A 27994-nucleotide genomic window follows, 5' to 3' on the forward strand; every position below is an offset into this window, starting at 1 on the left:
AGGACAGGGAAAGAAGTGATCGGACGTTAACGGGGTGGAGGCAGGTAATGATGAATTTCTCATTTGAGCTGTACGAATAGCTGATAACATAAATGAGTCTGAAAAGCTACAGAAAATAGGTTTTTAAAAATTTTTGAAGTTCTGCAAAACAGAGTGGTGTGTTCAACTGCAACTGTAACCTTTAGTGGGGTTTTTGCTACGTTTGGAAAGGGGTTTTGCTGTTTTATTTGTCCTCTTTATAAACGAACGCTTTAATGAGTCTCTGATCAAAGATTGTCCCTGTTCTAGTGTAACAAGTGCCTGGGTTTTTCTCACCATTCGTGGTCAAGATGCGTTCCGTCCGCTAAGAAAAAGTGATTTAAGGCAGGTCATGACTAATTATATTTGAAAGCAGTAGACAGAAAAGCTTGAATTTTAAGAAATTTTTTTGTTAACTGATTTTGTTCTTGAAAGGTGGAGGGGAGCGGATTTTGGACGTGGTTTCAAAGCCCAGAGCTGGTGTGTGATGCACAGGACAAGGCTGTGCTTCCTTCCTGAGCACTCTGGCTCTAGATATTTCCATTATTATCCTGAATATGTTCAGGAAAACTTATAATTTTGCATTCGTATACCAATATTTTCTTTATATCAAGTGGTTCATATCATTTTCGCTCTCTTCTCTTGCATAGTTGTTGACGGTGATCATATATCCCACTTTAACTAGGCTGCATCAGCCAGACTGTTCTAGTCATTGCTTGTAAAACGGTTAGATGGTCGCACTCAAAGAGTTGTGGTCAACAGCCCGGTGTCCAAGCGGACACCAGTGAGGAGCGGCGTTCCTCAGGGGTCGGTATTGAGACCGGTCCTGTTTAACGTCTTTGTCGGTGACGTGGACAGTGGGATTGATACGCCCTCAGCAAGTTTGGGATGACACCGAGCTGTGTGGTGAGGTGACACGCTGGAGGGAGGGGATGGCATCCAGAGGGACCTGGACAGGCTGGAGAGCTGGGCCTGTGCGAACTGCATGGAGTTCAGCAAGGCCAAGTGCAAGGTCCTGCACGTGGGTCGGGGCAATCCCAAGCACAAACACAGGCTGGGTGGAGAATGGATTGAGAGCAGCCCTGAGGAGAAGGACTTGGGGATGATGGGTGACGAGAAGCTCACCAGGAGCCGGCAACGTGCGCTGGCAGCCCAGAAAGCCACCCGTGTCCTGGGCTGCATCCCCAGCAGCGTGGCCAGCAGGGCGAGGGAGGGGATTCTGCCCCTCTGCTCCGCTCTCAGGAGACCCCCCCTGCAGTGCTGCGTCCAGCTCTGGGGCCCCCAACAGAAGGACATGGAGCTGTCGGAGTGAGTCCAGAGGAGGCCACGGAGATGCTCAGAGGGCTGGAGCCCCTCTGCTCTGGAGACAGGCTGAGAGAGCTGGGGCTGTTCAGCCTGGAGAGGAGAAGGCTCCGGGGAGACCTTCTAGCACCTTCCAGTGCCTGAAGGGGCTACAGGAAAGCTGGAGAGGGGCTTTTGACAAGGGCATGGAGTGACAGGATGAGGGGGAACGGTTTTAAACTGACAGAGGGGAGACTGAGATGAGATGTGAGGAAGAAATTCTTTGCTGTGAGGGTGGTGAGAGCCTGGCCCAGGCTGCCCAGAGAAGCTGTGGCTGCCCCCTCCCTGGCAGTGTTCAAGGCCAGGCTGGATGGGGCTTGGAGCAACGTGGTGTGGTGGAAGGTGTCCCTGCCTGTGGCAGGGGGTTGGGACTGGATGGGCTTTAAGGTCCCTTCCCACCCAAACCAGCCTGTGATTCTATGAAAATAAGACTTTCGGACCCTCCTAGCAGGCGGTTCCTTAGCTAGAGCTTGAATTCCTCTTTCCTGGCCACGCCACTGACTGTCCGTGGTAAGTCTCTGACTGTCCTGCCTTTCATTACAAAATCCTCCCGTGGATTAGCTGTCTTGTCAGTGCCTTTGGCTCTTTTGAAAGAGAAAATCGCTTTCAGGAGCAATAAATTGCAGACTTAAAAAAATCAGGACATACCTTTTTTAGACCTTTGCACAAGGAAAGGGCTTTATATTTCACTGTACAGTTGGTGGACCCCGAATTTTAAAATAGCTCAGTCCTTTTCTTCCTCACCAACCGCAGAGAGGAATGAAAGACCCAGAACAACCACCTTTTTTAAGTACACGTGGTTTCCACTCAGTTACACGTATGTGTTTGTGCGTGACATTAATTATTGTATCGAAATCCTCATTGCATCAATCTGCTCAGGCTGGTTTTCTTAATGCCGCTTGGGATGTGGTCTCCATGCGCTTGAAGAATTCAATATTGATGGTTTCAGGAGGACTGAGACCCACACAAACACCCAGTGATCACAGAAACCTGCTCTTGCCTGGCTCCATTCGACACTTGGGGTTTTTTATGCTGCCTCCTCCGCTCCCCCCTTGCAGTGGATTTAGACACGGTTTTCTTCCCAGCTCTGTCCGCAGCCCAACCTTCACCTCACAGAATCAACCAGGCTGGAAGAGCCCTCTGGGCTCATCGAGTCCAACCATTGCTCTGACACCACCATGTCAACTAGACCAGGGCACTAAGGGCCATGTCCAGTCTTTTCTCAAACCCCTCCAGATATGGTGACTCCACCACCTCCCTGGGCAGCCCCTTCCAATGGCTAATGACCCTTGCTGAGAAGAAATGCTTCCTAATGTCCAACCTGAACCTCCCCTGGCGAAGCTTGAGGCTGTGTCCTCTTGTCCTGTCGCTGGTTGCCTGGGAGAAGAGGCCGACTCCCACTCCACTACAACCTCCCTTCAGGTAGTTGTAGACTGCACTAAGGTCACCTCTGAGCCTCCTCTTCTCCAGGCTAAACACCCCCAGCTCCCTCAGTCGTGCTAAAGGAAACGTTCTCGCTTCTCACGTTAGTGTGAATGTGGTATTTTATCAGAAAGGGAACAGTTCCCACGTGCGTGGCTGTAGGTGTTTGTCTCATCGGTTGTTACGGCTCTATTTCGGTGTGCTGGGGGGATAGAGGAGGAGTTCATTATCGGACTAATTAATTATTTTGGGCTTGTTTCTTTAAAGTGAGTATCCTGTAAAAAATTTTCTTCTTTCCTTGGTAAGCATGCCTAAAAATTCCTTATATCTAACATTTATATACATTTAGAATGTTTTATGGGGTTGTTTCCAGCCGGGCTGAGTTGGCTGTTCCAGGGCTGACCTGTAGCAACGTCTTCTAGATTTCCACGTGGGAGTGAGACTGAGTGAGGCAGAACAATCTTCTTAGTCTTGGCTTCAGGATTGATGCAGGGATCAGTGCTTGCTTGCTAGATGTGCACCTTCAGATGAAGGTCAGAAGAGAACCAGGGGTCTGGTGTCAGGGTCCATCGTCTGTGAGTGAGGTGGCTGGTGTTCAAGTGGTGATGGCTTCATCAGATACCAAGTACTTGGACTGAGGAGGGTCTTCAGAGGAATACGGTTACTGTTCTTTCTGTAATAGCTCTGTGGTTTGAGAAGATGAGGTGGGAGATCTCAGGGCCAGCACCTGGAGCGGGATGTAGGTCTGGGAGCCCGTGTGTGTCCATGGGGCAGCAACTGGAGCAAGTATGTGACTGCTGGTGAAGATGGAGCCAGACGAGGGGGTGAAGGGACCTGGGAGCTGGAGATGTCCATGTGTATGTGTATCTCTAAGGATGAAACCACAGGAGGAGCTGGTGACCAGAGGGACCAGGGAAGTCCCAGCTAGCTGCTGGAGAGATGGTTGAGTCTGGGGGTTGACTGAGACCACTTGTGTGTGTGTGTGCACAGGTGTAGGTGTCTGTAGGCTTGAGGCACCTGGGATCCAGGGTGAGCTACTGGGCAGGCTGAGTGCCTGAGCCCAGCTGTGGGAGGGATCTGCCACCACACCTGTGTACGTGTAGATGTTTCCCAGTAATTCAGCCTCTCCCCCTAACAGTCCCTTGAAGTAATTGTGGCTCGTTCTCCTTGGGCAGATACTGTTGGTTACAACTTGGAAGATCTGAGGATGAGAGAGAGAATGGAAGAAGCAGAATGCCCCGAAGAGGCTTTTGAGGATGGGAGGAATTAATTAATCAGTGAAGCTGTGCCAGGGTGTTTCATTCTAATCATCTCTTCTGTGTTTCAGCCCTGGCCCAGTGTGTCCAACCTGGCCAAGGATTTCATCGACCGTCTACTCACGGTGGACCCCAGTGACAGGATGACAGCCCTTCAGGCCCTGAAGCACCCGTGGGTGGTCAGCATGGCAGCCTCTTCCTCCATGAAGAACCTACACCGTTCCATCTCACAAAACCTTCTCAAGAGGGCATCTTCCCGCTGCCAGAGCACCAAATCTGCACAGTCCACCCGCTCCAGCCGCTCCACCAAATCCAACAAGTCACGACGGGTTCGAGAGCGGGAGCTGCGCGAGCTCAACCTGCGCTACCAGCAGCAGTACACTGGCTGAGCACTGGGCTTGGGACCTGCCAGGCGTCTTTCCAGATGTCTTCTCCGCGCTGGAGGTGCGCAGCACCCTTTGCCACACGCTCGCTCAGTGAGGAACATCCAGGTTCCTCCTTCCCTCTCTCCCCCATCCATGAGGAGGTGTCCCCCCCTCCATGTGGGAGGAAAGGGAATCTCGTGGTGGCCATCCCACCCTGCGAGCTGTGCCGTGGGGTCTCACGCAGGAAACGGGGGGAGCCCTCGGGAGCTCAGAGCACAGCTCAGAGCCTCGAGTAATCCATGAATTAAGGAGCCACGTGGGGAGAAGAGCTCTTTCTGTAGCCCAGGAGCTTGGTTGTTCATAGTTATTTATTAATTCCAGAGCGTTCAGTTTCTCTCACTTGCATATGAAAAAAAAATCACTTTATGTGTACGCACACGCACATACGTGTGTGCACGTACACGTGTGGGTGTGTGTATGTATTTTAAAATCATATATACACAAATTTTGAGCTGGTTTAGCGGTGCCTTCGCAGGGAAGCTGGTATGAGTCACATGCAGTTAGAAGTAGGGTAGCTCTGACTCACCGGCGCTGCCCACCAGCTCCTCGTCCCAGCAGGGCGCCGAGGAGGTGCCAGGCAGCAGTTCTCCGTGACGGCTGGGAAGCTGCGAGGTTTCCCCCAAGGGCTGCTGTCCGCCCGGTGACGCCGAGGTTGTGTTCAAGCTGTGCCAGAGCTGCCGTGCAAATTGGCAACCAGTGCTGCGAGCTCGGAGCTGGAGCGTGGTTCCTGTGATCCGCGCTGGGTGGGTGCTCCTGGTGGAGGGGTGAGAAGAGATCATTGTCCTGCAGGAACTTTGTCCTGCAGGAACTTTGTGGTACACAGAGAGGTGTCTCTGGCAAGGCAGGTTTTTGGGGCGTTCCTTGCTGTCTTCCTTGAATAATCCTTCTGCTGTTTGCAGCAAGACCGGTTCCTACCACACAGGGTTTGTTTTTCTTGCTGTGATGTGGCCCTGTCACGTCTGTGACCTGTCACACGTCTTGTGCCCTTCAGACTAGCGTTACCGACCGTGTCACTTCACCAAAACTTCGGTGGTTCCAGGTATTGTTCCCTATCTGCAGATTTTATGGGGCTTCCCTGCTTTGCGTGGCTGTTCTGTCCCAGTACTGCCATCCCTGCTCTGGGACAGTGACATGGTGGTGGGAGCTGTTGGGATGACCACAAATAGCATCAGGGTGGGCGTGTGAGTAGCGGGGGTCCAATCCTGGAGGGTCAGCAGTGATGATGCCCTGGAGACGTTGCACAGACACCTTCGAGCTGTTAGGTGTGACTTCAACCCAAGAGGAAAAAGCTGCCTTTCAGGCTTCCTTGTGCTGGGTGGGTGATGTGGGGGCCTCTTGTGAAGGACGTCTTGGGGAAGGTGGGTGCTGTAGAGCTGAGCTTTGCGCAAGCCTGCTGAGATACCTTCCCAACTAATTAGAGAAGCAAAGCGGGGCTGATGGCACAGTGTCTGGGTGGATTCGGTCTCTTGTGATGGCAGAGTTGAGATCTGTGTGAAGGAGAACGCTGGGTTTTGACCCTTTCCCATGAAGCCATACGGTTTGCTTCATGCTGTGTGCTTGGGAAGGGTTTGCTGAGCTCTGGGCTGGAGATGCAGGCGGTGCAAGCTCAAGGAGCATGGCCTTTCTGCCCAGGATTGATGTCTGTGCTGCTGTGTTCTAGTGTCAGCAAGGTTTTAAATGGTCACATCTCTAGGGAGCTCTAATTCTGCTGGCCGCAGCCCGTCTTGGTCAGCAAACAGCAAAGCAGTGCAGCTTCCGTGGGAGAAGACTTGAGTTCTCTGTGCTAAGGAAAAAAGGGAACTTCTAGGGATGTGCTTCCCACCCCAAAGCTGGGCTGGGCCATAACCACTGTGGGCACAGCTCGATGGGCCCAAGCTTGAGGTGGGGAATACAGTGGAGGAAGCCAGGGGTGAATCCTAAATCCTTTGCATGGTTTTGCATATTATTTTGAAAACTCTGGCTCCTTTGCAGGCTGCCCTTTCTCTGAGTGACCATCCTACCACATCACACGCAGTCTTTCTTCCATCAGCATTAACAGATACCACAAAATTACTAAAAATTGGGGTTTTTGCAGCTCTGCGGACTGCAAAACAAAAAGTTTCTTGAGCTTCTTTTACCTTCTCACCTCGTTTTCCCTGGTTCGTTGCCGTGAACTATAAATGAGATGTGATTTCTGACAAAACAGGCAGTTTAGCCTGGAGAAGAGGAGGCTCAGAGGTGACCTTATTGCAGTCTACAACTACCTGAAGGGAGGTTGTAGTGAAGTGGGAGTCGGCCTCTTCTCCCAGGCAACCAGCGCTAGGACAAGAGGACACAGCCTCAAGCTTGGCCAGGGGAGGTTCAGGTTGGACATTAGGAAGCATTTCTTCTCAGCAAGGGTCATTAGCCATTGGAAGGGGCTGCCCAGGGAGGTGGTGGAGTCACCATCTCTGGAGGGGTTTAAGAAAAGCCTGGCCATGGCACTTAGTGCCATGGTCTAGTTGCCATGGTGGTGTCAGGGCAATGGTTGGACTCGATGAGCCCAGAGGGCTCTTCCAACCTGATTGATTCTGTGATTCTGTTTTGCTTCGTAAACAATTCAGTGCCCCTCACATTACTGCAAACAGCTCTCCAAAAGCAGTGACCGCTCCAAGACAAGTATCAACTGGAAAATTGTTCTGCTCCTGTGTGGTAAGAGATGGCAGGATGCTCTCTGAGGGCTTCTGGTTTTGAGCCGTCACTCCTAAGTCTTCTGCATGTTCGGAGCATCACGCCCAGGCACTGTGATCTCTTCTCCCTCCTGGGTGCTTTCCTGGCCCTCCCTAGATTATCTTGCATGTTTATCCTTAAAATAGGTGTTTTGTCTGTGCGAGGAGGTCAAAATGATGAACTGAGCCAAGACCTCTTGAACCTGAGACCCTTTCCTTTAACCACTGGATCATCAAAATGCACTGACGTCGTGCAGATGTCTACCCATACTGTTCCTTCGTGCTTTCCCTCGTGGGGGATAAGTGAAGGTGGAGGATCATAGTATCATAGAAGGGTTTGGGTTGGAAGGGACCTTAAAGCCCATCTGGTTCCAAACCCCCTGCCACAGGCAGGGACACCTTCCCCCGGACCAGGTTACTCCAAGCCCCATCCAACCTGGCCTTGAACACTGCCAGGGAGGGGGCAGCCACAGCTTCTCTGGGCAACCTGGGCCAGGGTCTCACCACCCTCACAGCAAAGAATTTCTTCCTCAGATCTCATCTCAATCTCCCCTCTTTCAGTTTAAAACTGTTCCCCCTCGTCCTATCTCTCCATGTCATTGTAAAAAAGCCCTCTCCAGATTTCCTGGAGAGGAGGTCAGGACGTTGAGCTGTGATCTAACCAAGCTTGTCCTCCACCTTCACAAAGCAGAACAAGAAGCTTCTCATCTCTGACAATTTTTGCTTTTTTCAGCAATCTGTTTTTCAGCAGAAGTTCAGAGCGATGTCATTGGTGGTGAGTTTGGGTTGGAATAGGGGATTGCACCAAAGAGGACCAAGTCCATCCCATAAGGGGCTTTGGCTTTTCTAGAAGAGCTCCAGTTCTGTTTACAAATGCAACGTTTTCTTGTTTGCATGGAAAAATCAGTGTAAACGGGGGAAGTCTTTATGGCCTTTCCTTCCACCGTTTGGTTATAACACTCTTGGCTCAATCCCTCTTCTTTGAATCAATTCAGTATTTGCAGGAACTCTCATACCCAGACAATAACACGTGTGGGCAGAGGCGGGACTAGCAGAGCTCCATCCAAGCATCCCTTGGAGTCCTCGGTGATCTTTCTGTTTTCCTTCTGTCCGAAAAACTGTGATGGTCCAAATGCTGCTTTGCAAGGTCCGGCTCAAGAACAATTCCTCAGGTGCTTTTATCCTTGCGATTGTGTCACATCTTCAGCTGGATCTGGTGGGGGGGGGACAGTCAGTGTGCTGTGATTTTGAGCAGTAGTTCGGGTGCCTTCAATCTGTCCTCTACAAAGCTCTTCACTGTGAATTATCTCGGTCCTCTGTCTTCGTTTGTATTCCACAGAAGCATCTCAGCTCTCAGTTTATCTGAAGTCTCAGGAGTTCACACTTCAGGAGTGCCTTGTTGGGGGATTTTAGAAGCTAAAATCCCTCCAAAATGTTTTTTCCTGCTCTTCCATTTAACTTTTTAAATCTCCTTCTTTGGCTTTTAATGGTGATTCTTAATTTGGCTCGCGGTGTTTTTTGGAAGGCTTCCTCTGGTGCTGAATTAGCCGGGAGGATGCAGGTAACAATGCCTGTTCCAGGCCATCATTTTAGCTGGGGTGCAAATCTCTGAGTGCTTTTGTTTTCCCTAGTTCTGTTCACGCGATGAACGTGAAGCTGGAATGACACCTAGTGGCAAATTGTCCTGTGTCCTTGTCCCAGTACAGCCCTCTCCTGCTTACCTTCCCGCTGTTTCTGGGCCAGATGCTCTTACAAAGAGGAACCTGGCTTTGGGGTGCTGAGTGATGGTCCTGGACCACACCTACAGCCCTAGATGTTCAACAGCTTTCTCAGCGTGGCACCAATTTCTCCTATACTGACCCCAAAACCAGCATTTTTTAACCCACACGGGGATGAGTCCACGTGCACCCACTGGAAGGGGTGCTCAATGCTGGGGAGAAAACATGTGCGGTCAACCCACCAGTATCTCCAGGAGATGCTCGCCAGCACCTTGTCTTGAGGAAACATCTGAGGGGGCACAAGGAGAAAGCAAAGCCTAAAGATACAGGCTGGAATCAGTAGGTTTAGGACTTTCTCCCATCATGAGACACGATGGAGCAGCTCAGGGTGTTTCTTCCCAGCGTGTTCTGTTTCAGGGAAAAGTGGTTTTAAGGAGCAGAGGGAATTGTGGTTGGTTGTCTTTTGGAGTACAATCCCATCGCTTTGTCCTGGGAGTTTGGCTGCTCTTGGGGGAGAGAACTACGGCTTCTAAGCATGTGGCCTGTTGATTCCTTGATATTTTTTTTTTTTTTTTTTTTTGGAGGATTATTGGAAATGAATGTGAAAAGGTCTTCCAGAAATAACGTCAGGTGGTCTACAGCCTTGTTAAGCTTTGCTTCTGGATTTGTGAGTACGTAATGTATTTTCCTCTGCATTTTGCTAAAACAGCAATTACTTATAGACTCACAGAAGGGTTTGGGTTGGAAGGGACCTTAAAGCCCATCCAGTCCCAACCCCTGCCACGGGCAGGGACACCTTCCCCCAGACCAGGTTGCTCCCAGCCCCATCCAGCCTGGCCTTGAACACTGCCAGGGAGGGGGCAGCCACAGCTTCTCTGGGCAACCTGGGCCAGGGTCTCACCACCCTCACAGCAAAGAATTTCTTCCTCAGATCTCATCTCAATCTCCCCTCTTTCAGTTTAAAACCGTTCCCCCTCGTCCTGTCACTCCATGCCCTTGTCAAAAGCCCCTCTCCAGCTTTCCTGTAGCCCATTCAGGCACTGGAAGGTGCTAGAAGGTCTCCCTGGAGCCTTCTCTTCTCCAGGCTGAACAGCCCCAGCTCTCTCAGCCTGTCTCCAGAGCAGAGGGGCTCCAGCCCTCTGAGCATCTCCGTGGCCTCCTCTGGGATGCTCCAACTCGTCTATGTTTGATTTACTTCTCACCCTTCTCAGGCTTCTAAAAAACTTAAGGTGTCAACCCAGCAGTGGTAGAAACCCCCCTTCCTTCAATCCAGAAGAAGTCTGTGCTGAGATTGTGATAGTGTCCAGATACTCCTGCCAGTTCCTGGGCTGCGTTGTTCTTGGAGATGTCCAACCCTACGTGAGGGACAGCTTTACAGCCTCGGGAGGAGAGTAAGCCCAGACAAAAGGGCTCTGACCTCCTGGCTTTGGTAGTGATGTGGAAACCAGCTGCAGTGCAGGACCTGCCTTATGTGTTTGTTTTGGAAATGATAAACCCTCAAACTCTTCATTTCTTTGGAGTTTGGATGTTTTCTTCTTTGAGGTCAGATCATTTGCTGCTCTGGTAATTTACATTCTTTCTCATACCCTGCTCCGTTTCTCGATCCTGTTTTCTTCTCCGGGTGTTTGGCTGAAGTACTAAGATAGTCAGCTTTTAGTTAATGCACAAACTGGAATAGGAATTGTGGATGTGGCTCTGCAGGAGCCGTGGTGAGCCCTGGAGCCAGGTAGAAGCGCCTGTACGGTGCCTTGCAGGTGGGAGAAGGCTCCTTCTGAGGACCCTGAATGCAGGCTCAGCTCGAGATCATCTTGTACAACGTGGGACAACCAGCGCGTGGCTGTTACAGGCTCCTCGTTCGACTGCGTGGGGCCACATTCGTGGTTTAAGTGGTGATGCTAAAGATTTCGGAGGGTTTGAGGCGGGGTAAATCAAAGTCTCAATCGTTTGACTTAATGATGCAAAGCAACACTGGGATTGGCGTCGGGGCGGGGGGGATTGCACCCTCCGGAGCAGTTACAACCTGTTCCCTGGCAGCAGCGGGAGCCCCGGCGTGTGCAGGGAGGGTGGTTGTGTCCCGGCCTCTCACCAGCTCGGCTTCGTCCTGGAAAATATCCCAAAGTGCCTGTACCGCTGGGTGCCGGGCTCCCAGCCCCACGTCGCCTACACCACTCTCGGGAGGGTTTTGGTGCTTTTTTGTCTTCTGACCACTCAAGTCTCCTTTTTCAGCCTGGATTAAAACCGCAGCTCTCGGGCGCTCCGGGGGCGGGCGCCTGCGTGTCGGCTGGGCCTTTACTGGGCGGTGAACTTGCAAACAAAACTAAATGTGAAGCGGTAGGGACGCGTCTGCTGAACATGGAGGAGACCCGCAGCCCCACCGAGGTGCCTTAGGAAGGAGCAGCTCCAGTGGGGACGCCCAGATGCCGTGAGTTTTCCTGTTGCCTTTCGCTACGGAAAGGCACCTCCCGGGAAGCTCTCGCGGCCGGAGCTCTTCCAGCACTTGCTGTTATTTTTGGTCGCCGAATTTCCGCTGCGGGGTTGGAACAATTTGGAAGTAACTCCGGTCGCATCCCATTTGTCTCCTGTTTTGAGACTTGCCTTTTGAGTCCTGCCTTTCCCCTAAGGACCATCTCGTAGGATGAGGCGTGAACCATTGTAATTAGTCTGTAACGTTACGATTAAGAGTGTACAGAATTATTTATTTTGTGTACTCGGTCTGCTAAAATGTAAATGTATTCTGTGTTACCCCATCGCTCTGCTGTCGTTGCTGCTGGCGCGTGGCTCGACCCGTGGGCTGGCTGCGAGGGATGGGTCAGGAAACGCATCGGAAGCCGGGAGCTGCTCACGCCTCTGACGTGTTCTGGGAGCACAGCAAGAAGGTACCAGAGTGCCCGTGAATGAGTTTGCTGGTTTAACTCCAGGAGCTGCCTGAGGGAGACCTGGTGCAGGGCTGGGATAGAATCACAGAATCATTTTGGTTGGAAAAGATCTTTAAGATCACCAAGTCCAACCGTTAACCCAGCCCTGCCAAGGCCACCACTAACCCATGTCCCTCAGCACCACATCTACATGGCTTTTAAATCCCCCCAGGGATGGGGACTCCACCACTGCCCTGGGCAACCTGTGCCAGTGCTTGACAACCCTTTCGGGGAAGAAATTGTCCCTGATCTCCAACCTAAACCTCCCCTGGCACAACTTGAGGCTGTTTCCTCTCATCCTGTCACTTGTTACCTGTGAGAAGAGACCGACCCCCCCTCGCTACACCCTCCTTTCAGGCAGTTGTAGAGAGCGAGAAGGTCTCCCCTCAGCCTCCTTTTCTCCAGGCTAAACCCCCCCAGGTCCCTCAGCCACTCCTCATCACACTTGTGCTCCAGACCCTTCACCAGCTCCGTTGCCCTTCTCTGGACTCGCTCCAGCACCTCAAGGTCTTCCTTGTAGTGAGGGGCCCAAGATGTCCCCAGGGATGCTCTGGGTGGGTCAGGCACACAGCCCCTTGCTGGAAGGCAGCGGTCAGAGGCTGAACGGGCACTTGGGGACGTTTTGTTCACTTTTCTTTGGCTGCGAGGTGGCCAACGTGGCCAGAGAACTATCCTGGTTTGCCCGCAGCGACTCGGCACCTCTCTGCTTTCACTCTGAGCAGCTTTTATGGGTGAGCAAGAAAACCTGTAATACCAAGTGAAGAATGCACGTGCCTTTTGAACCACATCCTCCTGGAGGGGAGGTGATTTTTCAGGGGGAGGGGACCCCATCCCAGCACCCAGTGCCCCCAGCGACCCGTACTGCTGCAGTTCATCAATTCCTGTTGGAAGCTCTGTGTAGCCACCAGTTTCCTCTGCCCCTATGGCCCGTCCCCACGTCTCTGACGTTCAGCTGTCTTTAAGGCACTAACTAAAGCTAAAAAAAGTGTGCTGCTTTCATGTGACGGGTCTTATTTCAGGTACCACGGGGTGAAAGCACACGAAATGTCGTGGCAGGCTGGTGGGACCGGAGTGTACCCAGCGCAGCTGCTACCACCAGCCTCGGGGGGGACATTTGCAAGGAGCAAAACTGCCCCATGCCCTTCTCCCCTGCGCCCCAGGCGAGGCTTTCCAAGGCAAAGGAGCCCAGGCCAGCAGCTTCACGGGTTTCTCTGCAAGCCCCTGTTCCCCCACGTCACTTTGCTCCACTCACTCTTGCTCCCTGCAGAGCAAACCTCTACGTGAAGCTAAATTTTATCCAACCAAACTAAAACTTACCAACCCTGGGCTGTATTTGAGCAGCTTTTGGGGTTTTTTTTTTTTGAACTCAAGCATATGGGCCAGACTATTTGTCTTTCCCCTCCGTTCATGATCTATAACCCTTCCCGTGGGTATGGCTCTGGGTAGCATCGCGCTTGCTTGACGGGAGAGTGATCCCATTTGGGGGGTTGTGATTCACATGGCGAAGGTTTTGTGGCGCATTCACATCACTGGTGAAGGAAAAAACCCCACACCTCACGTTGGGAGAGTCTGATCCTGCTCCTCTCCATGGTGTCCTCGTGAGCAGCTCTATTTGGAGCGGCCAGGAGCCAGGTTTTAATTCACTGATCATGCATGAACACAAGATTTAACATTTTTTTGCACCCACTGTTGTCTCAAGAACCTGTTTGGGTGAAAGCGCTGCTTTCTTCTGAAGCCCTGATGCCTGCCCTTGAATTTTATTTTCAGCTTCAGATTTTCCTTTAGGATGGCCTTGAGCTTCCCACTCTTGTTACCTGCCCAATCTGGGCGTGTGAAGCAGCTCGCTGCTCTCCAGCTGCCCCTTTCCACCTGCCCGAGGAGCTGGAGCTGCCGTTGGCGTTTCTCCCTTCCAGCTCTGCATTCCCAGGCTGCTACACCAGTCACGGCTTCCCATTGCACGCGGGGATCTTCTAAGATCCCGTACACCCACCAGCACCCACCCTCCAAGCCGAGAAGTGCTGCTGGTGCTGAGCCTGGGCAGCTGCAGCTCCGCGGTCCCTTCCCTGGTGGGACCGGCTGGTGCTGGAGACCTTGCGCCTGGGGGAGCGGAAGGACCATCCCAGGTAACTTCACCCACCCTCAGCACTGCGGTGGTCTCAGGCTGGTGCCAGGGTGTAGGTCCATGTGCTTGAAGACCCCCCCGAGCAGCCCTCAAGCTGCAGCCAGTCCTGCTCCCCCTCTGCCTCATCGTGTCCTGCCTTCTGCACCTCCCCAGTAGGTCCCAGCTGAACCTGGGAGGTGCTGGGGTTCAGGAGAGGAGCACCCAACCACAGGGTGCCCCAGGCTTCCCCTGGGCGCCTTCCACCCCCGAGGCAGCGCTTGGCACAAGCAAATGCTGACACTTTATTAGGAAGTGGGGTGCCCGCCCTCCAGCTCAGCCCCTCGCCGGCTCTGCCGAGCTCCCCGTGCCGGGAGCAGCGCCCGGCGAAGGGATCCCTCCGGCACCGGCTCTATCCCCGAGCGACCACGGAGTCGATCCAGTTGCGGAACTGGCTTACGCGGGTGTAGATGGCCGGTGTGCGGACGTTGCAGTTGGTGGTTCCCCAGGAGACGATGCCGATCAAGGTCCAGACGTTCCCATTCTGGTACACCAGAGGTCCGCCGGAGTCACCCTGCGGAGAAGGCATCAGAAGGACACGGAGCTGTTGGGGTGAGTCCAGAGGAGGCCACGAAGATGCTCAGAGGGCTGGAGCCCCTCTGCTCTGGAGACAGGCTGAGAGAGCTGGGGCTGTTCAGCCTGGAGAAGAGAAGGCTCCGGGGAGACCTTCTAGCACCTTCCAGTGCCTGAAGGGGCTACAGGAAAGCTGGAGAGGGGCTTTTGACAAGGGCATGGAGTGACAGGACGAGGGGGAACGGTTTTAAACTGAAAGATGGGAGATTGAGATGAGATGTGAGGAAGAAATTCTTTGCTGTGAGGGCGGTGAGACCCTGGCCCAGGCTGCCCAGAGAAGCTGTGGCTGCCCCCTCCCTGGCAGTGTTCAAGGCCAGGCTGGATGGGGCTTGGAGCAACCTGGTGTGGTGGAAGGTGTCCCTGCCCGTGGCAGGGGGTTGGGACTGGATGGGCTTTAAGGTCCCTTCCAACCGAAACCATTCTATGATTTTAAGACACCTCCTGCTTACTGGTCCCACCACGTGCTGCAAATTGGTCTCTGCCACCCTGGTCCCCTGGACACAGCCAGGTGCTATAGCTTATATCTCTGGCTCCACAGATGCCAGACCCCCCGTCTCCTCCTCCCCCACCCTGCCTGCGGCGCGGTGGCAGCTCGGCTCCTTACCTGGCAGGAGGAGGCGCCGGCCCCGCCGGCACAGAGCATGGAGCTGGTGATGCGGGTGCCCCAGTACTGGGTGCACTGGCTCTGGGAGATGAGGGGCAGGGTGACCTGCTGCAGGCGCACCGCCAAGGCTTGGGCTGGGGGAAAGGAGCACTGTTACATCGCCCCGGGGTCGGTGGGTGTCCCCGGGGCCTTTGGGGGAGAGCACAGGCACCCTGGGCAAGCTCCTGCTGGTGCTCCCAAACACGTGGGTGCTGCCAGGCAACATCTGTGCCAACGTCCCCCTTCTTCCCCAGGTGGGATCACCTCGTGGAAGCAGCCCTGAGCGAGGGCGAGCTTGTGCCCGCACAGCCACCCCTGGGCTTCGCGCACATCTGAGCACGCACCTCCGCCCATGCTTGCACCAACACACACGTGTTCCTCAACTGCCCAACTCCCCGTCCCCATGAGGTGTCACCCCATGGGCACCCCCAGACCCTGCAGAGCCCCCCCAGGAAGGACGACAGCCACACGCAGCCCTCCCTGAGGCCGCGGTGTACGTACAGTTGGGGTTGGTGCGTCCCCAGCCCGTGGTGACGCAGCGGAGGTTGGTGGACAGAGCCAGGTTGGCGGGGGGCAGGCAGACGGGGCACACGCGGGGTCCCAGCTGGGCGGGCGAGGAGAGCTTCAGCAGGGTGATGTCGTTGTTGAGGGTGGTGGGGTTCCAGCTGGGGTTCGTGACGGCCTGCCGAAAAATACCCGTAGCGCTTCAGCCCTGCCCCGCGGGAGCGGCCCCGTCCCAGGACTGCGGCCACGTCAGCCCAGCTCACCTTGGACACGGTCTTCACTTGGACGGACTCTGCGCTGGCGCTGCGGTCGTACTGCCCGAGGACGACGACGTGGGAGTACGTGCTGCAAGAGGTAAAGGGGTCAGGGGGACACACAGCAGCTGGCACCCAAGGTGGGAGCAGCACCGGGGCTGCCGTGGGCATGGGGCATGTCCCCCGTGCCCTGGGGACTGCTCGGTTCCTCGGGTGCTGGCTTTTGGGGCTGTCCCAAGTGCCACTCGACGATGCCCAGCGCACCCCGAGCCCCCGGCCCTGCCGGGTGGCGCCAGCGTGGGCTGGCTGTCCCCTCCTCACTTGAATTCGCAGTGGGCAGCCGTGACGACCCAGTTCTCGTTGATCAAGGAGCCGCCGCAGAAGTGGGAGCCCGAGCGGGTCTGGGGGGGGAAAGAGGGAGGAAGAGCTGGGGCTGGGCAGGCTGAGGGTGTCACGGGTGCCCTTGGTGCCAGCCCACCTCCCAAGCACGGTGCCGCACCTGCAGGGACACCTGCCAGGGCCACGAGCCGGGCACCGCGTTCTGCCCGTTGATGATCCTCTCGCTGTAGTACACCGAGGGGCTGATGGCGGGCACCCCGCAGCCTGCGGGAGAGGCAGAGGGGCACGAGGGTGACCCCGAAAGCTCAGGGCTCACACCCAGGGGCTGCCTGCGGCGGTGCGGGTGGCTCTGCGTCACCATCCCCGGGGTGCCCCGGTCCTGCTGCACCTCGGGGACCTCCCCGCACCCGTGGGCAGCGCTTACCTGAGACGGTGCTGGCCAGGGCCAGGCAGGCAAGTGCCCACAGAAACGCCATCCTGGGAGGACGCGGCTGTGCCCTCGGGGCCACGGGCTTTATAGCAGCCAGGAGCCGCGTGGCTCGTAGCCAGGCAGGGCAAGGTCCCCCCTGCTGCCTTCTGCCAGCTGCGGGCAGCAGTGACAGACCAAACCTGGCACCTACCTCGGCCCAGGAAGCGGGGACATGGGAACGTGCTGCTGAAAGGCACCCTGGGGTGCTTGGGCTATCGCTGTGATGAGTTGTGTCAGTTCTCACTGCAGCCTGTGGAGCTGGAGAAGGAGAGCCCCATGGGGCTGTGATGGGGGGCACGGGGGGCTGCATGTGGGGCACAGTGGGGTGGGATGTGCTGGTGCAGGTGCCAGTGCCCGGGCTGGGGAGGTCACCCTGTTCCCAGGCCTGTTTCAGACCCATTGGCACCAGAGCTGTTTCCCCACGTGGCTGCGAAGCCCTGGCTGGGCCAGCGCTGGTCCCAGCTGGACGTTCCCAGGGCCCAGGGCCACCCCCTGAACCGTGGCCCCGGGGCAGGTGAGCGTGTCCCAGAGCCGGCCGGGGCAGGTGGGGAGGGCAGACGCCTTCCCAGGCAGGCGGGAGCCATGGCCAGCGTGGGGAGCTGGGCGAGCACATGGTGGGCTGTGGGGAGGACGGTGGCCACTGCCCCAAGCCGAGGCTGACCCCGCCACCTGAGTGTCCCCCCCGTACTGCAGCTGCCTGCCCCCTCACCCCAGGGTTGCATGCTGGGGAATAGCGTCGTGTCCCCCTCCAAATCCCCCTGTCACCATCCTGGGTGCATGGGGTGGGACACGTAGTGACTCCATCATCCCCCATGTCCTTGGGTGATGCTCCCAGGGTGGCACTGGGTGCAGGGAGCCATCCCTGGGGTGACGCTGAGCACGGGGATGGATCCCCCTCGCTGTGCCACATGCGTGCCCTCATCCCTGCCCTGACGCCCTGGGGAGCAGAGCCTGGACGCTGGTGAGCGATTGCAGAGCTCAGGCCTTTATTTTTGGCAGCGGTGCCAGGCGAGGATGGCAGGATCGGGCCCGCCACCAGGCAGGAAGCGTGGCAGAGCGTGGAGGTCCCCTGGGGTGCTGCAGGGACTGGGCACAAGGGTGCAGGCACAGAGATGGGCTTTGCTCCTGATCTTTGCGTAGCACCAGGGGAGGAGATGACCAAGAGGTGGGACAGCAGCAGCAGATGGTGGTGCCCAGGGTGGTGCTGCCCATCATGGAGGGAGCTGGGCCAGGAGGATGCTTGATGCCCCCAACACAACTCAGTTCATGTTCTCCAAGAGGCTGGAGGGTCTCAGACTCTGGTCTTGGACTCCAGTGCTGTCTTGGGTGCTGGGGCCAGGAGCTGGGCAGGTCAGGAGGAACTCGGTGCTGTCCCTTCCCGCTGGCAGGGACAGGGTCCATGGCGCTACCCAGGGTGGTGAGAGCCCCTTGTGCCCTTCTCTGCGGCCGTGAGCCGGGATGAGCGCCTGGCTGAGCTGCTCCCCACCACCCACACTGGGCTGAGCCAGACCAGGGGAAGACCTCACATGGCTAAAACCCTCCTGCAAGCCTGGGTCTAGCAGGGCTCTGTCTGCCTGGGCTCTGGGTGATAACCAGATCCGTGGCCAGGACATGCGGGCTCAGAGGCTCTCTGGATACTCAGGGAAACCCAAATATCTGTGCAGCCCCACGGAGACGGGGCTTCACCCCCAACTCCTGCCCTTTGCTCTGTGGCTCCTCTTTCTCTTGCAGGCAAGGGGTTGATTTTCCTCCTGAGCGAGGTCTCCAGGGGGGACAGTCTGCTCAGCGAGGCAAGACCAGAGGAGGATGGCATGTATCCAGACTGTCCCCAGCCCAGGGCAAGGCGCAGGGCAGAGAGGATCCCGTGTGTCATCTCCAGTCACCCCCCAGAGATGTTCTGCGTGGTCCGTGTGTCCGTGGGGGGAGCGGGGAGCGGGCCATGGGGCGCAGGGTCAGGCACACTTGCCCTTGCGAAGGCAGAAGGGCAGCTCCGGCGCGGGGACCAGGATGGTGCTGAAGATGGGTCGGTAGCTCTCGGGCAGGACCTGGGGGTGCTGCGCCATCATTTCCAGCACCATGTGCCGCACCTCCTTGGAAACGTCGCCCCGGAGATCCAGCAAGGTGCAGACGTGCTCGTCGCTGGGCAGAGAGCGAGAGGTGAGTCTGGGCGCTGCTGGGCCACGGCACCGGCCACAGCACTCGTGTCCCACAACCCTCCCGTGAGCCAGGGCAGCTGAGCTGAGGCCAGGGGTAGAGCTGGTACTTCACACCAGCCAAACTTTTAAAATTTCATAGAATCACAGACTGGTTTGGGTTGGAAGGGACCTTAAAGCCCGTCCAGTCCCAACCCCCCTGCCATGGGCAGGGACACCTTCCCCCAGACCAGGTTCCTCCAAGCCCCATCCAACCTGGCCTTGAACACTGCCAGGGAGGGGGCAGCCACAGCTGCTCTGGGCAACCTGGGCCAGGGTCTCACCACCCTCACAGCAAAGAATTTCTTCCTCAGATCTTGAAAATTACTCCACAAACCTTGTGAACTTGTTTTTGACATTTCCAATTTGGTGTTTTGTGATTTCTCGTGCTTTGTTTGCCCCCCAAATACAGACACGTGAATGCCGCAGCAGAACTGCTTTTTCCTTTACGTCTTTGCCCTTGGCACTTTGCAAGAACCCCTCAAATCTGGAGCGTGAGGAAAAGGAAACCTCAGAGAGGAAGGGGAAAAAAGCCCAGGTTCCTGCCCGCTCTGCAGCGTAACCTCACGGGGTCCAGCCCAAGCCTGGCTCCCCTGGGCGGGCTCATCCCTACTCCACCTCACAGGAGAGCAGAGCTGAGCTTCTTACCTGATGTCGGGGTACTTGGTGATGAAGCTCAGCACCTCCAGGCTGAGGAGTGCTGGGTCTTTGAGGCAGATCAGCTCCCGCAGGGCAAAGATGGCCTCCAGGCTCTGCTGGCTCCGCTCCAGACCCTGCGAGGGAGGGTGGCCACAGGTGACATCGGGAGGAGGCTGCCGTGGTGACTGATGGGCTGCAGCCTGGTCCTCAGTGCCCACGTGGGAACCTGGCCCCTTGCAGGTGGTGTCTCCCCACTCAGCGTGTTCCACCCCAAGGTGAGAGGAGGCTGTGCAGCCCCACCGACCTGCGCTGGGCAGGGTGGATGGTCTCCTGGGTCCCTAATCCAGCCAGTTCCTCCCACCTCGGCCCCACAACTGCTCGAGTGTAACAGCCACGTCTGATGTCCCCACCCCAGCTGTGGGCTGGAGGGGAGCAGGAGGGTGATGGAGCTATGAGCTCCTCGCTGTGCGACGCTCCCCTCCCGTAGCCCAGCCCCGGCCCCCCGCCGCACTCGGGCACCTCTCACCAGGCCACCGAAGAGCTCCCGGAGCTGCGTGGCGTCCTGCAGCAGGCGGTCGCAGAGCTGGTCCCGCTCCTCCTCGCTCTTGCACACCATTTTCTTCTGCATGAGCGCCCGCAGGTACTGACTCGCCACCAGGAGCTCGCTCTCGGTCAGCAGGAGCTGGGCAGGGGAGAGCTGTGAGCCCTGGGGTGTCAGACCCCAATTTCCCAGGGAAAGGCGGAGGTGAAAGGGGCTGGATGCAACACCAGCAACCTGCTGGGCAGCCCCCTGGCCGGAGGGACAGAGAAAGTAGCTGAATTTAGGGGAAACCCTGCCCACCCTGCTGCTCGGGAGGACACGGGCTCCCCGGCAACCCCAGCAGCGACTGCATGCCACCCCAGCGTGGCACCCGACCTCCTCGCCCTACAGACGAGCAACCACTCGAAGGCCACCCCGTACCGTGAAGACGGGTTTCCTGACGCGGGAGAAGTCCTTCGCATACTTGTCGATCACCTCGCACATGCTGCCGACGAGCTGCGAGCCCGAGAGCCACTTGCGGGAAGGCAGCTGCAGGCAGAGGGGCTGAAAGAGGCAGAGGAGCGGCGTGGGGTGCCCTGCGCCGCGTGGCTCCGCGTCCCACAGCCGCTGCCAGCCTGCAGCACATCTGCACGCCTGCAGACCCCCCCGCTGCCAGCCAAAAGTCAACAGAAGAGTGGTCTAGATGGGGAAATTATGGAGCTACAGCGGGGCTGCCCCTCCCCGACACCCACAAATCCACATTTTGGGGCGTTAGCTGGGTCATGCCACCCCATCGCGGGCAGCGCCTGAGGTGTGGGCAGCAAGCGGCTCCTCACACACCCACTGGTGGCCTGTCCCGCTGCGATTTGATGGTTCATTCCCACTCCTCTCCACTTCCCTTGTGTAGACATAACACGGTTTGGAGGGCTTTGCCCTCCTCCTCCTCCCCTGCTGGCCTTGCCCATCTTCCTGCCTGCAGGCAGACGTTTCCCCCGGCAGTCTCCAAGCTGCCTGTGAGCGTTTCATCCTTTCAGCCACTCTTTTGTTTTCAGGGCATTCAAGCCCGAAATAGCAACGCCGTTAATTATTCCAGATTTTTTTTTTTTGGTCCACATTCCAGGAAAGCTAAATTTGACTACGGCAGGAAATGACCGGGGCAGTCACACATGGGTTTGTCTCCTCTGCACGGCCGTTGCCTCCCTCCTGTTGGTTTTTTGCCATGAAACAGCTATAAAAAGGAGCGTGAGGCAGCCCCAGGGTGGGCTGTGGCTCCCTGGCTCTGTCGGTTGGTGGTTTGGGGGCCACGAGGCATCTGTCACAGCGATACAGGGCGGTGCTGGCTGGGGACAGACACGGGGTGAGCTGCGGGGGGTTTATCGAGGGCTGGGAGCAGGCTGGCAGAGGTGACTGCAGGATGATAACAGGCCACGGGGCACGTGGCAGGAATAAACCCGTGCCTGGTGGGTGGCTGTAGGGCTGCTCATGCCAAGGCTGGGGTTGTCACAGCCCTGCCAGCCTCAGGAGCTGTGGGGACACGTACCTGCAGGTCCAGGAGGAGCTCCTCCAGCAGCAGCTGGCAGGCTTTCTTCTGCGTCCTGTCTAGAGCAGCCCGGAGGGACGCGGGGACTTCTCTACAGGCAGTGTCAGGGTGCAGGGAGGAGACAGAGGAGCTGGGAGAGAGAGAAGAAGGGAGGGAACAGGTAGCCTGGGCAGCACGGTGGGGACACTGGTCCCCAGGGGGATGGGGAGGACGTGGCTTCCTTGCGGGTAGTGAGGTTGCTACAAGAGCTATGAGGTGGTGGTGCACGTTACCTGAGAGCCAGGTTGTTGTTGAGCGTGGCCAGCAGGTAGGAGATGTAGTACTTGGGTACGGTCCGGTCCTTCTGGTGCTCCTTCCCGCAGCGCACAAGGGCGTCCCGCAGACTGCGACACAGCGAGCCAGCCGTCACGGGTGGGCAGAGCCCCCGATGTCTCACCACAAGGACGTGGAGCTGGGATACTCTTGGGGGCACATGGACCTCCAACAACCCTCCCAGCTCTCTTGGCTCTTTCCAGCTCCCACCACCAGGTTGGAGAGTGACAGGTTGTTGGGTAGTGTGGACAGTGGGACCCATTCTGGACCCCTTGGGAGAGCAGCGCTACCGGAGAAGCACTTGGGGCAAGCAAGCCCTGGGAGCTGATGGCCCCAAGGGCTGAGATGGTAGCCCCGTGGGTAGACAGGCTGCTGAGCCTTCTGGGACCTGGATGAGGGCTGGGTGCCCCATGGCAGATCTCCACCATCAGCCCGTGGTGCTTGGCCAGGGGACCCAGGGTCCGCGAGGATGGACAGGGGTACGAGGAGCTCCACTGACCGGCCCAGAAATGCCTCGAGCTCCTCCAAGGCCATGTTGTAGACCTTCTGCTGCAGAGAGTCGGTGATCAAGGACGCGACCTGGATATTCTCATTCAGCATCTGCAGAAGGAGAGGAGAGTGGAGGTGAGTCAGGGAGAGGCTGCAGCCCCCGGCCCCCTTTTTGGGGTGCTGGAGACCTACCTGCATGACAATGATGGGCAGGGCTGACTGGAAGAAGCCCTGATGGTCTGTCTCAGGTTCCTCTTCCCTGAACCATTCCTTGAACTCCACCTCCAGGGTCCTCTGCATCCACTCGAGCACGCTAGCCTGGGGGATGGATGCCCACCATGGTCAGCCCAAGAAGTCAGGTACCAACTCCCTTGAGACCCAGCACACAGCACGGCAGCGAGTCCCGGGCCTTGTCCCACAGGCTCATGGTCTCCTGCTGCTGTCAGAGCAGATGCTGGCTCAGTGGTGGTCATTGGGTCCCCTACCCATTTACTGTCCCGCTCACTCACCTTGACTTTCACCACGTATTTCCTCTCTGTCTGATCCGTGAGCTCAGGGGACAGCAAGGGACCCAGAGCAGAAACATCCACTTCTGGGAGAAGGTCAGGGTGACCCATCATCTCTGGGCTGGAGGGCAGAGGTGGGACAGGGTTGGGAAGACCTGCATTTTCCAGCAGTTCCTCCTTCTCCCTCTGCCCTCCTGGTGGTCATCCCCAGGCAGCTGGAGCCACTCCCAACCCACCCATGTGCTGGTGGACAACCCGGCTCTCCACAACCTCTCCTGCTTGGTTGGTGCTGGGGTTGATGCTGACCTGTGGTACACACGAAGCGCCCACTCAAGGAGGAGGAAGAGCGCCTGCTTGTCCAGGTCCTCTCGGAGGATGTCCTGGAGGTGGCTGGTGAGGGCCTGGTGGTAGGTGGCAGTGCAGACGCTGAGGATGTTGTAGTGAGCTGGGACGCACTGGACCATCAGGTCCTTCACCACCCGCAGCTCAGACACGATGTCCTTCTGCAGCGCTGCCAGGTGCCTGGACAGCCCTGGCCCCTCCGTGTCCATGCAGGCAGCATGGAAGTGGGCTCCTATGATGGTCTTCTGGAGAATGTGGTAGAACTTCTGCCTCCAGCTCTTTGGGCGGCCAGGGGGCAGGAAGGTGGCCTCCAGGAGCAGAGTGTCATCTATTTTCTCCTCCCGCTCGATGATCCTTACAGCAGTGACAAAGAGAACCGGGTCATCGCGCACCAGCCGCAGGCTGCTGCCCACGATGTCCCACAGCTGCTTGGCCAGGCTCTCGTTGAGCTCCTGCAGGCCACCAAAGTAGGACAGCACAGTTGCCTGGGCACTGGCGAGCCCGCGGAGTTGCAGCTGGGAGAGGATGTCATCCCGGAGGTGCTCCATCATCATGAGCTCCGCGTGGGCCTCCAGGAGATGCTGCCCATGGAGCAGCTGCAGGATATGGGAAAAAACCTCGTGGACTGTGGGAGAGGGAGGAGAGATGCCAGGATTGAGTGTGGGGAGTTGAAGGAGGTCAGCAGGGAGATGGTGAGGGGAAGGGTCTGAGATCTGGGGCTCTGGGAACACCGTGCTGGATCAGGCCCTGGGGAGGTGGTGGCATCTCCATCCATGGAGACTTTCCACACCCAACCAGCAAAGCCAGAGCCAGCTGCTCTAGCTTTGCCGCCAGCCCTGCGCCGAGCCCGGGGTTGGTCTGGAGTTCTCCCCAGTGCCTTCCAGCCCAAACCCACGAGGACCGGGCCAGCGCCTTACCCGAGAAGAGCTGGGGCAGCACCTGGACCACCGAGGCCAGCTGCACGTGCTCCGCCATCAGCGCCCGCATCTGCTGGAGGCCCTGGAAGCGGTCTGCGCTGTCGAGCAGGGCCCACCGCGCAGCCCCCAGGTCCTGGCACACGCTCTGCACCTCCTGGGCCGCCGACCGCAGCTGCTCCAGCCCCGCACTTACCCCTTCCAGGTAGGACTGGACAGTTGACTGGGGAGCAGAAGAGGACAGAGGGGCAGTGGAGAAGCTCTCAAAGGCTGGAGGACTCCCGCACCGTTTGCCCCAGCCTTGCCAGGTCTCTCTTGCATGCATTCTCCCAGCCCCACAAGGTCACATCTGCCTCTGCCATCGTGCCATCCTATCTCCCAGACCTTCCGTGATGACCCCATCCCATCAGACCCACGCACGCCCAGCTTCAAGGAACCCGCTCCAGCAGCAGGAATGGTTCCTTTCACCCCCCGCTTCTGGGTAAACTGAGTCACGGTGACTATTTAGGGGGGTGGGGGGACAATGGCTGCTGTGGAGGAGGTGGGAGAAGGGCATCACTTTGGGGTGACCAAGGCAGCAGGGTGAGCAGTAACCAGACGTCTCCTTTCAGTTTTAAAAGATTATTTTACTTCTGCAAAATATTTGCAGGCCAGAGAGCCCCCCGTGTGCCCCCCCGAGGCATATTAATGGCACGAAGCACCCCAGTAGCCGTAGGAACCCTCCTCTAAAATGGATTTCCATCTTTTCCAGCCCTGCAGAGGCACTGGCCCTCATCACCATGCCCTGTCCACCCATTTAACTCACAGCTCCTGGTGCCAAGAAGCGCTTTTACCCGGCATCACCAGAAGCAAGTTGTTTTCTCTGAGGCCACATCACTTAAGTTGGCTTTTGGACAATTCACCCCCATTCAGGGTAGAAGAAACCGTCTCCAAAATAATCAGGAGAAGGTTGGGGTGCTCACACTGAGGTTAATTGTTCCTCGGGTTATGCCAAAAGGGTCGCCCTGAGCAGGGAGGTGTGTGCAGGGACTGGGGACAGCCCTTATGGGTGTGGGGAGATGTTTTTCCTGTGGGGATCTGCAGGTGGGGGCAGGTTGGAGCTCTTTGTCGTGGGGAAGAGGAGCCTGTGGTGCTGGGATGGGATGGAGATGGGGACTGGTCTGTCCGTGGGCTGTGGCAAACACCCACCTTCAGCCGGGACTGGATGGAGCTGTTCCTTTGCGTCTCCCGGCTCCGGTACTGCCCCAGTCCCTCCAGTTTCTCAGGGCGGTAAAACACCCCTGAAGCCCATTTCAGAGCAGCTCCTCTCGCCAACTTCTCAGCCTTCTCCGCCTCAGGCCACTCCTCGTCTGGGAATGAAGAAAGGGGTTAATGAGCACAACGAAGTGGATGGGTGTCCAAGCACACGCAGCTGTGGGAAGCCGGACAGTGTGGCAGCAAGCGGGTCCTTCCACAAGGCCCCCCCCGGCACGACACTGCCACGCACCGGGGTCACCGCGGCGGTGGTGGCAGGGAGAAGGCTGCCCTGAGGAGCTGACAGCCAGCCTGCCAGCTCGGGCTGTCCCCTCAACACATCCCCATCGCTGCTCCTCAACACTGGGTTAGCTGAGGGGGGTCTGGTGGCACCCAGGAAGCCCTCGGCAGGGCTGAGGCTTCGGCAGTGGGTCAGCAGGAGGGACAGAGAGATGGCAGCTCTCGCATGGAGAGCCAGGCTGAGGTGAGGACGGGAGGCTCCCGCTCTTCCAAAGGCACCCACGCAACTTCAGGGGGGTCACAGTGTCCCCCTTGGCACAGGGTCCCAAGCCGTGCCAAAGGCCTTCTGCCCAGAGCAGAGGGCTGAGAACCAGCACAGTTATCACACGCCAGCCCCCATCCCCAGCGCCTGCTTTCATCGCTTCTCTCTGCTCCATCCCCAGCAACTTCACAGCCTGGGGCTCTCTGCAGCCCCGCGGGGATGTCACCCCATGGGGATGTCACCCCGTGCCAAGCTGGGCTCCTGCTCCCCTGGGGATCCTGCCTGCATGGGCACCCTGGGGACCAGGGAGCTTCGGAGGCGGTCAGGGGCTTCGGAGGTGGTGGGAGGCTTCAGAGGCGGTCGGGGGCTTTGAGGCCGAGCTGTGCGGCAAGCAGCACTGCTCCTGGTGCTGTTATCACCGTCAGGAAGCAGAGCCAGCTCCTTCCACCCCCTCAAAAGCACAAGGCACTGACCCCGGCATGGGGAAAAAGTCCAGGGGGTGTGAGGCAGAGGGTGGGGGGAGCCCCCAAAACGTGCTGCAAGCGGTAGCATCCCTCCCCTGCCCAGCACCGCCGACTCCCCGGGGGGTGCCCGCATCCTCCCCGTTACCTTTGGGGCTGGCAGCGCGCTCGTCCTCCGCCGCCATGCCCATGGTGTCCGGGCTGCGCCGAGCTGCGGGGGCCAGGGCAGGGCTGCGCGGAGGAAACCGGCAGCTGTTTCCTCAGCCGGAGCAGCCGCGCTCCTCAGGGCCTCATTGTGTTCCCGCAGCACGTCAGGAACGGAGGGCGGAGGGGAGGGGGGGACACAGGGGAAGGCGTCGTGGCTGCCGCAGGCCTCGGAGAGGACATGACGCCCTGGGTGTCCTCCCTGGCATCCCCCAGGCACCCGGCCCCGCTGCCTGCCCCACTCACAGCCGACCTGGCTCAGGGAGGACAGATGGGTGCCCAGGGTGCCCCTGAGGGATGCCAGCCCACACCAGCGCCTTCACTGCACTGTGCCCATCAATAGTGGGGGACGGAACTGCCGGGAAAGGGTCTGCCTGCCACAGCCCAACCCAAAGGCGAGAGCGTGGGGGAAAAGGGAAAGACATTTTCCAGCTGAGGACGGACCTGGAGACACCAGTACAGGCTGGGGGTTGACCTGCTGGAAAGCAGCTCTGTGAAGGACCTGGGGGTTCTGGGGGACAAGTTCCTCATGAGCCAAAAAATGTGCCCTTGTGGCCAGGAAGGCCAATGGTGTCCTGGGGTGCGTGAGGAAGAGTGTGGGCAGCAGGTCGAGGGAGGTTCTCCTGCCCCTCTACACTGCCCTGGTGAGGCCACACCTGGAGTAACAGTGTGCAGTTCTGGGCCCCCCAGTTCAAGACAGACAAGGAGCTACTGGAGAGAGTCCAGCGGAGGGGTACGGAGATGGTCAGAGGGCTGGAGCATCTCTGCCACGAGGAGAGGCTGAGGGAGCTGGGGCTGTTCAGCTGGAGAAGAGCAGCCTGAGGGGGGATCTGATCAGTGCTTACAGATACCTCAGGGGGGGTGTCAAGGGGATGGGGCCAGACTCTTCTCAGTGGTGCCCAGCGACAGACAAGAGGCAACGGGCACAAACTGAGACATGGGAAGTTCCATGTGAATATGAGGGAAAGCTCCTTGACTTGGAGGGTGCCAGAGCCCAGGAACAGGCTGCCCAGGGAGGGTGGGGAGTGTCATGCTCTGGAGGTGTTCAAACCCACGTGGACACGACCCTGTGCAACGTGCTCCGGGTGACCCTGCTTGGGCAGGGGTTGGGCTGGGGGATCTCCAGAGGGCCCTTCCCACCCCAACCAGGCTGGGCTTCTGTGACATCCCCCCACCACAAACCACCTTCCCCAGGCACAGGTCAGAGGATTCGCCCCCACAGGGGATGTTTCGGAGCAGACAAGTGGGATGGGCAGCAGCACACGGCACCCAGGCGGTGCGAAGGCACAGGGACGGTCAGACACGGTGTGGGAGTTCAGCTTTGGTACCGCAGCACGGCGGGGGGGTGGGCGCACCCCCGCTTTGTACCCTGGGGCCCCCCGGGAGGCGGCGGGTGCGGGCAGGCCCGGCCCCGCGGC

The 27994-nt window shown here is 57.7% G+C and overlaps 3 protein-coding genes across 7 annotated transcripts in view; 1 reads left to right on the plus strand and 2 right to left on the minus strand.

The window, feature by feature from the left end:
* The window catches only part of PSKH1 (protein serine kinase H1), a 45007-nt gene extending 28933 nt beyond the window's left edge, over positions 1-16074 (plus strand). For 2 of the 3 annotated variants that reach the window (XM_068411348.1, XM_068411347.1), the window contains exon 4: positions 4109-11616. In XM_068411348.1, coding sequence (XP_068267449.1) covers positions 4109-4426 — 318 coding nt within the window. In that variant the 3' untranslated portion in view covers positions 4427-11616. Of the gene's footprint in view, positions 1-4108; positions 11617-15858 lie in introns of those variants that run through there. The other variant, XR_011049077.1, reaches the window with a different exon arrangement.
* Positions 14073-17390, minus strand: CTRL (chymotrypsin like). 2 transcript variants are annotated; one of them, XM_068411352.1, is made up of 7 exons: positions 16678-17390; positions 16414-16517; positions 16236-16315; positions 15924-16005; positions 15658-15838; positions 15118-15251; positions 14073-14454 (listed from the first exon to the last, which is right to left on the minus strand). In XM_068411352.1, the coding sequence occupies exons 1-7, from the start codon at positions 17333-17335 to the stop codon at positions 14293-14295; spliced, it is 1401 nt and encodes a 466-aa protein (XP_068267453.1). In that variant the 5' UTR covers positions 17336-17390; the 3' UTR covers positions 14073-14292. The 2 variants fall into 2 exon arrangements, with proteins under 2 accessions (XP_068267453.1, XP_068267451.1); XM_068411350.1 differs by having other exon boundaries at positions 16414-17390.
* Positions 17391-17686: 296 nt separating this feature from the next.
* EXOC3L1 (exocyst complex component 3 like 1) lies at positions 17687-26666 on the minus strand. Of its 2 annotated transcripts, XM_068411346.1 has the most exons (14): positions 26521-26666; positions 25365-25525; positions 24373-24399; positions 24180-24261; positions 23227-23887; positions 22924-23041; positions 22607-22732; positions 22425-22525; positions 21886-21996; positions 21614-21743; positions 20515-20637; positions 20080-20235; positions 19563-19687; positions 17687-18861 (listed from the first exon to the last, which is right to left on the minus strand). In XM_068411346.1, exons 1-14 carry the CDS (start codon positions 26561-26563, stop codon positions 18675-18677), a joined length of 2151 nt encoding a protein of 716 aa, XP_068267447.1. In that variant the 5' UTR covers positions 26564-26666; the 3' UTR covers positions 17687-18674. The 2 variants fall into 2 exon arrangements, with proteins under 2 accessions (XP_068267447.1, XP_068267446.1); XM_068411345.1 differs by having other exon boundaries at positions 24180-24399.
* Positions 26667-27994: the final 1328 nt, after the last annotated feature.

This window comes from Nyctibius grandis, chromosome 12, assembly GCF_013368605.1.
Source record: "Nyctibius grandis isolate bNycGra1 chromosome 12, bNycGra1.pri, whole genome shotgun sequence".
Lineage (NCBI taxonomy): Eukaryota > Metazoa > Chordata > Aves > Nyctibiiformes > Nyctibiidae > Nyctibius > Nyctibius grandis.

Excerpts from the sequence above, each read along its gene's own strand:
- EXOC3L1 (XM_068411345.1), bottom strand. The coding sequence starts at position 26,563 with ATGGGCATGGCGGCGGAGGACGAGCGCGCTGCCAGCCCCAAAG. Across the intron at positions 23,042-23,226 it reads GCGCTTCGTGTGTACCACAG|CCCAGAGATGATGGGTCACC; the intron begins GTCAGCATCAAC and ends TCTGCCCTCCAG. Across the intron at positions 19,688-20,079 it reads GGGAGCTCTTCGGTGGCCTG|GGTCTGGAGCGGAGCCAGCA; the intron begins GTGAGAGGTGCC and ends CCTCCCTCGCAG.
- CTRL (XM_068411352.1), bottom strand. The coding sequence starts at position 17,335 with ATGTGCTCGCCCAGCTCCCCACGCTGGCCATGGCTCCCGCCTGCCTGG. Across the intron at positions 15,839-15,923 it reads AAGTGAAGACCGTGTCCAAG|GCCGTCACGAACCCCAGCTG; the intron begins GTGAGCTGGGCT and ends ATTTTTCGGCAG. Across the intron at positions 15,252-15,657 it reads GGGACGCACCAACCCCAACT|CCCAAGCCTTGGCGGTGCGC; the intron begins GTACGTACACCG and ends CCTTTCCCCCAG.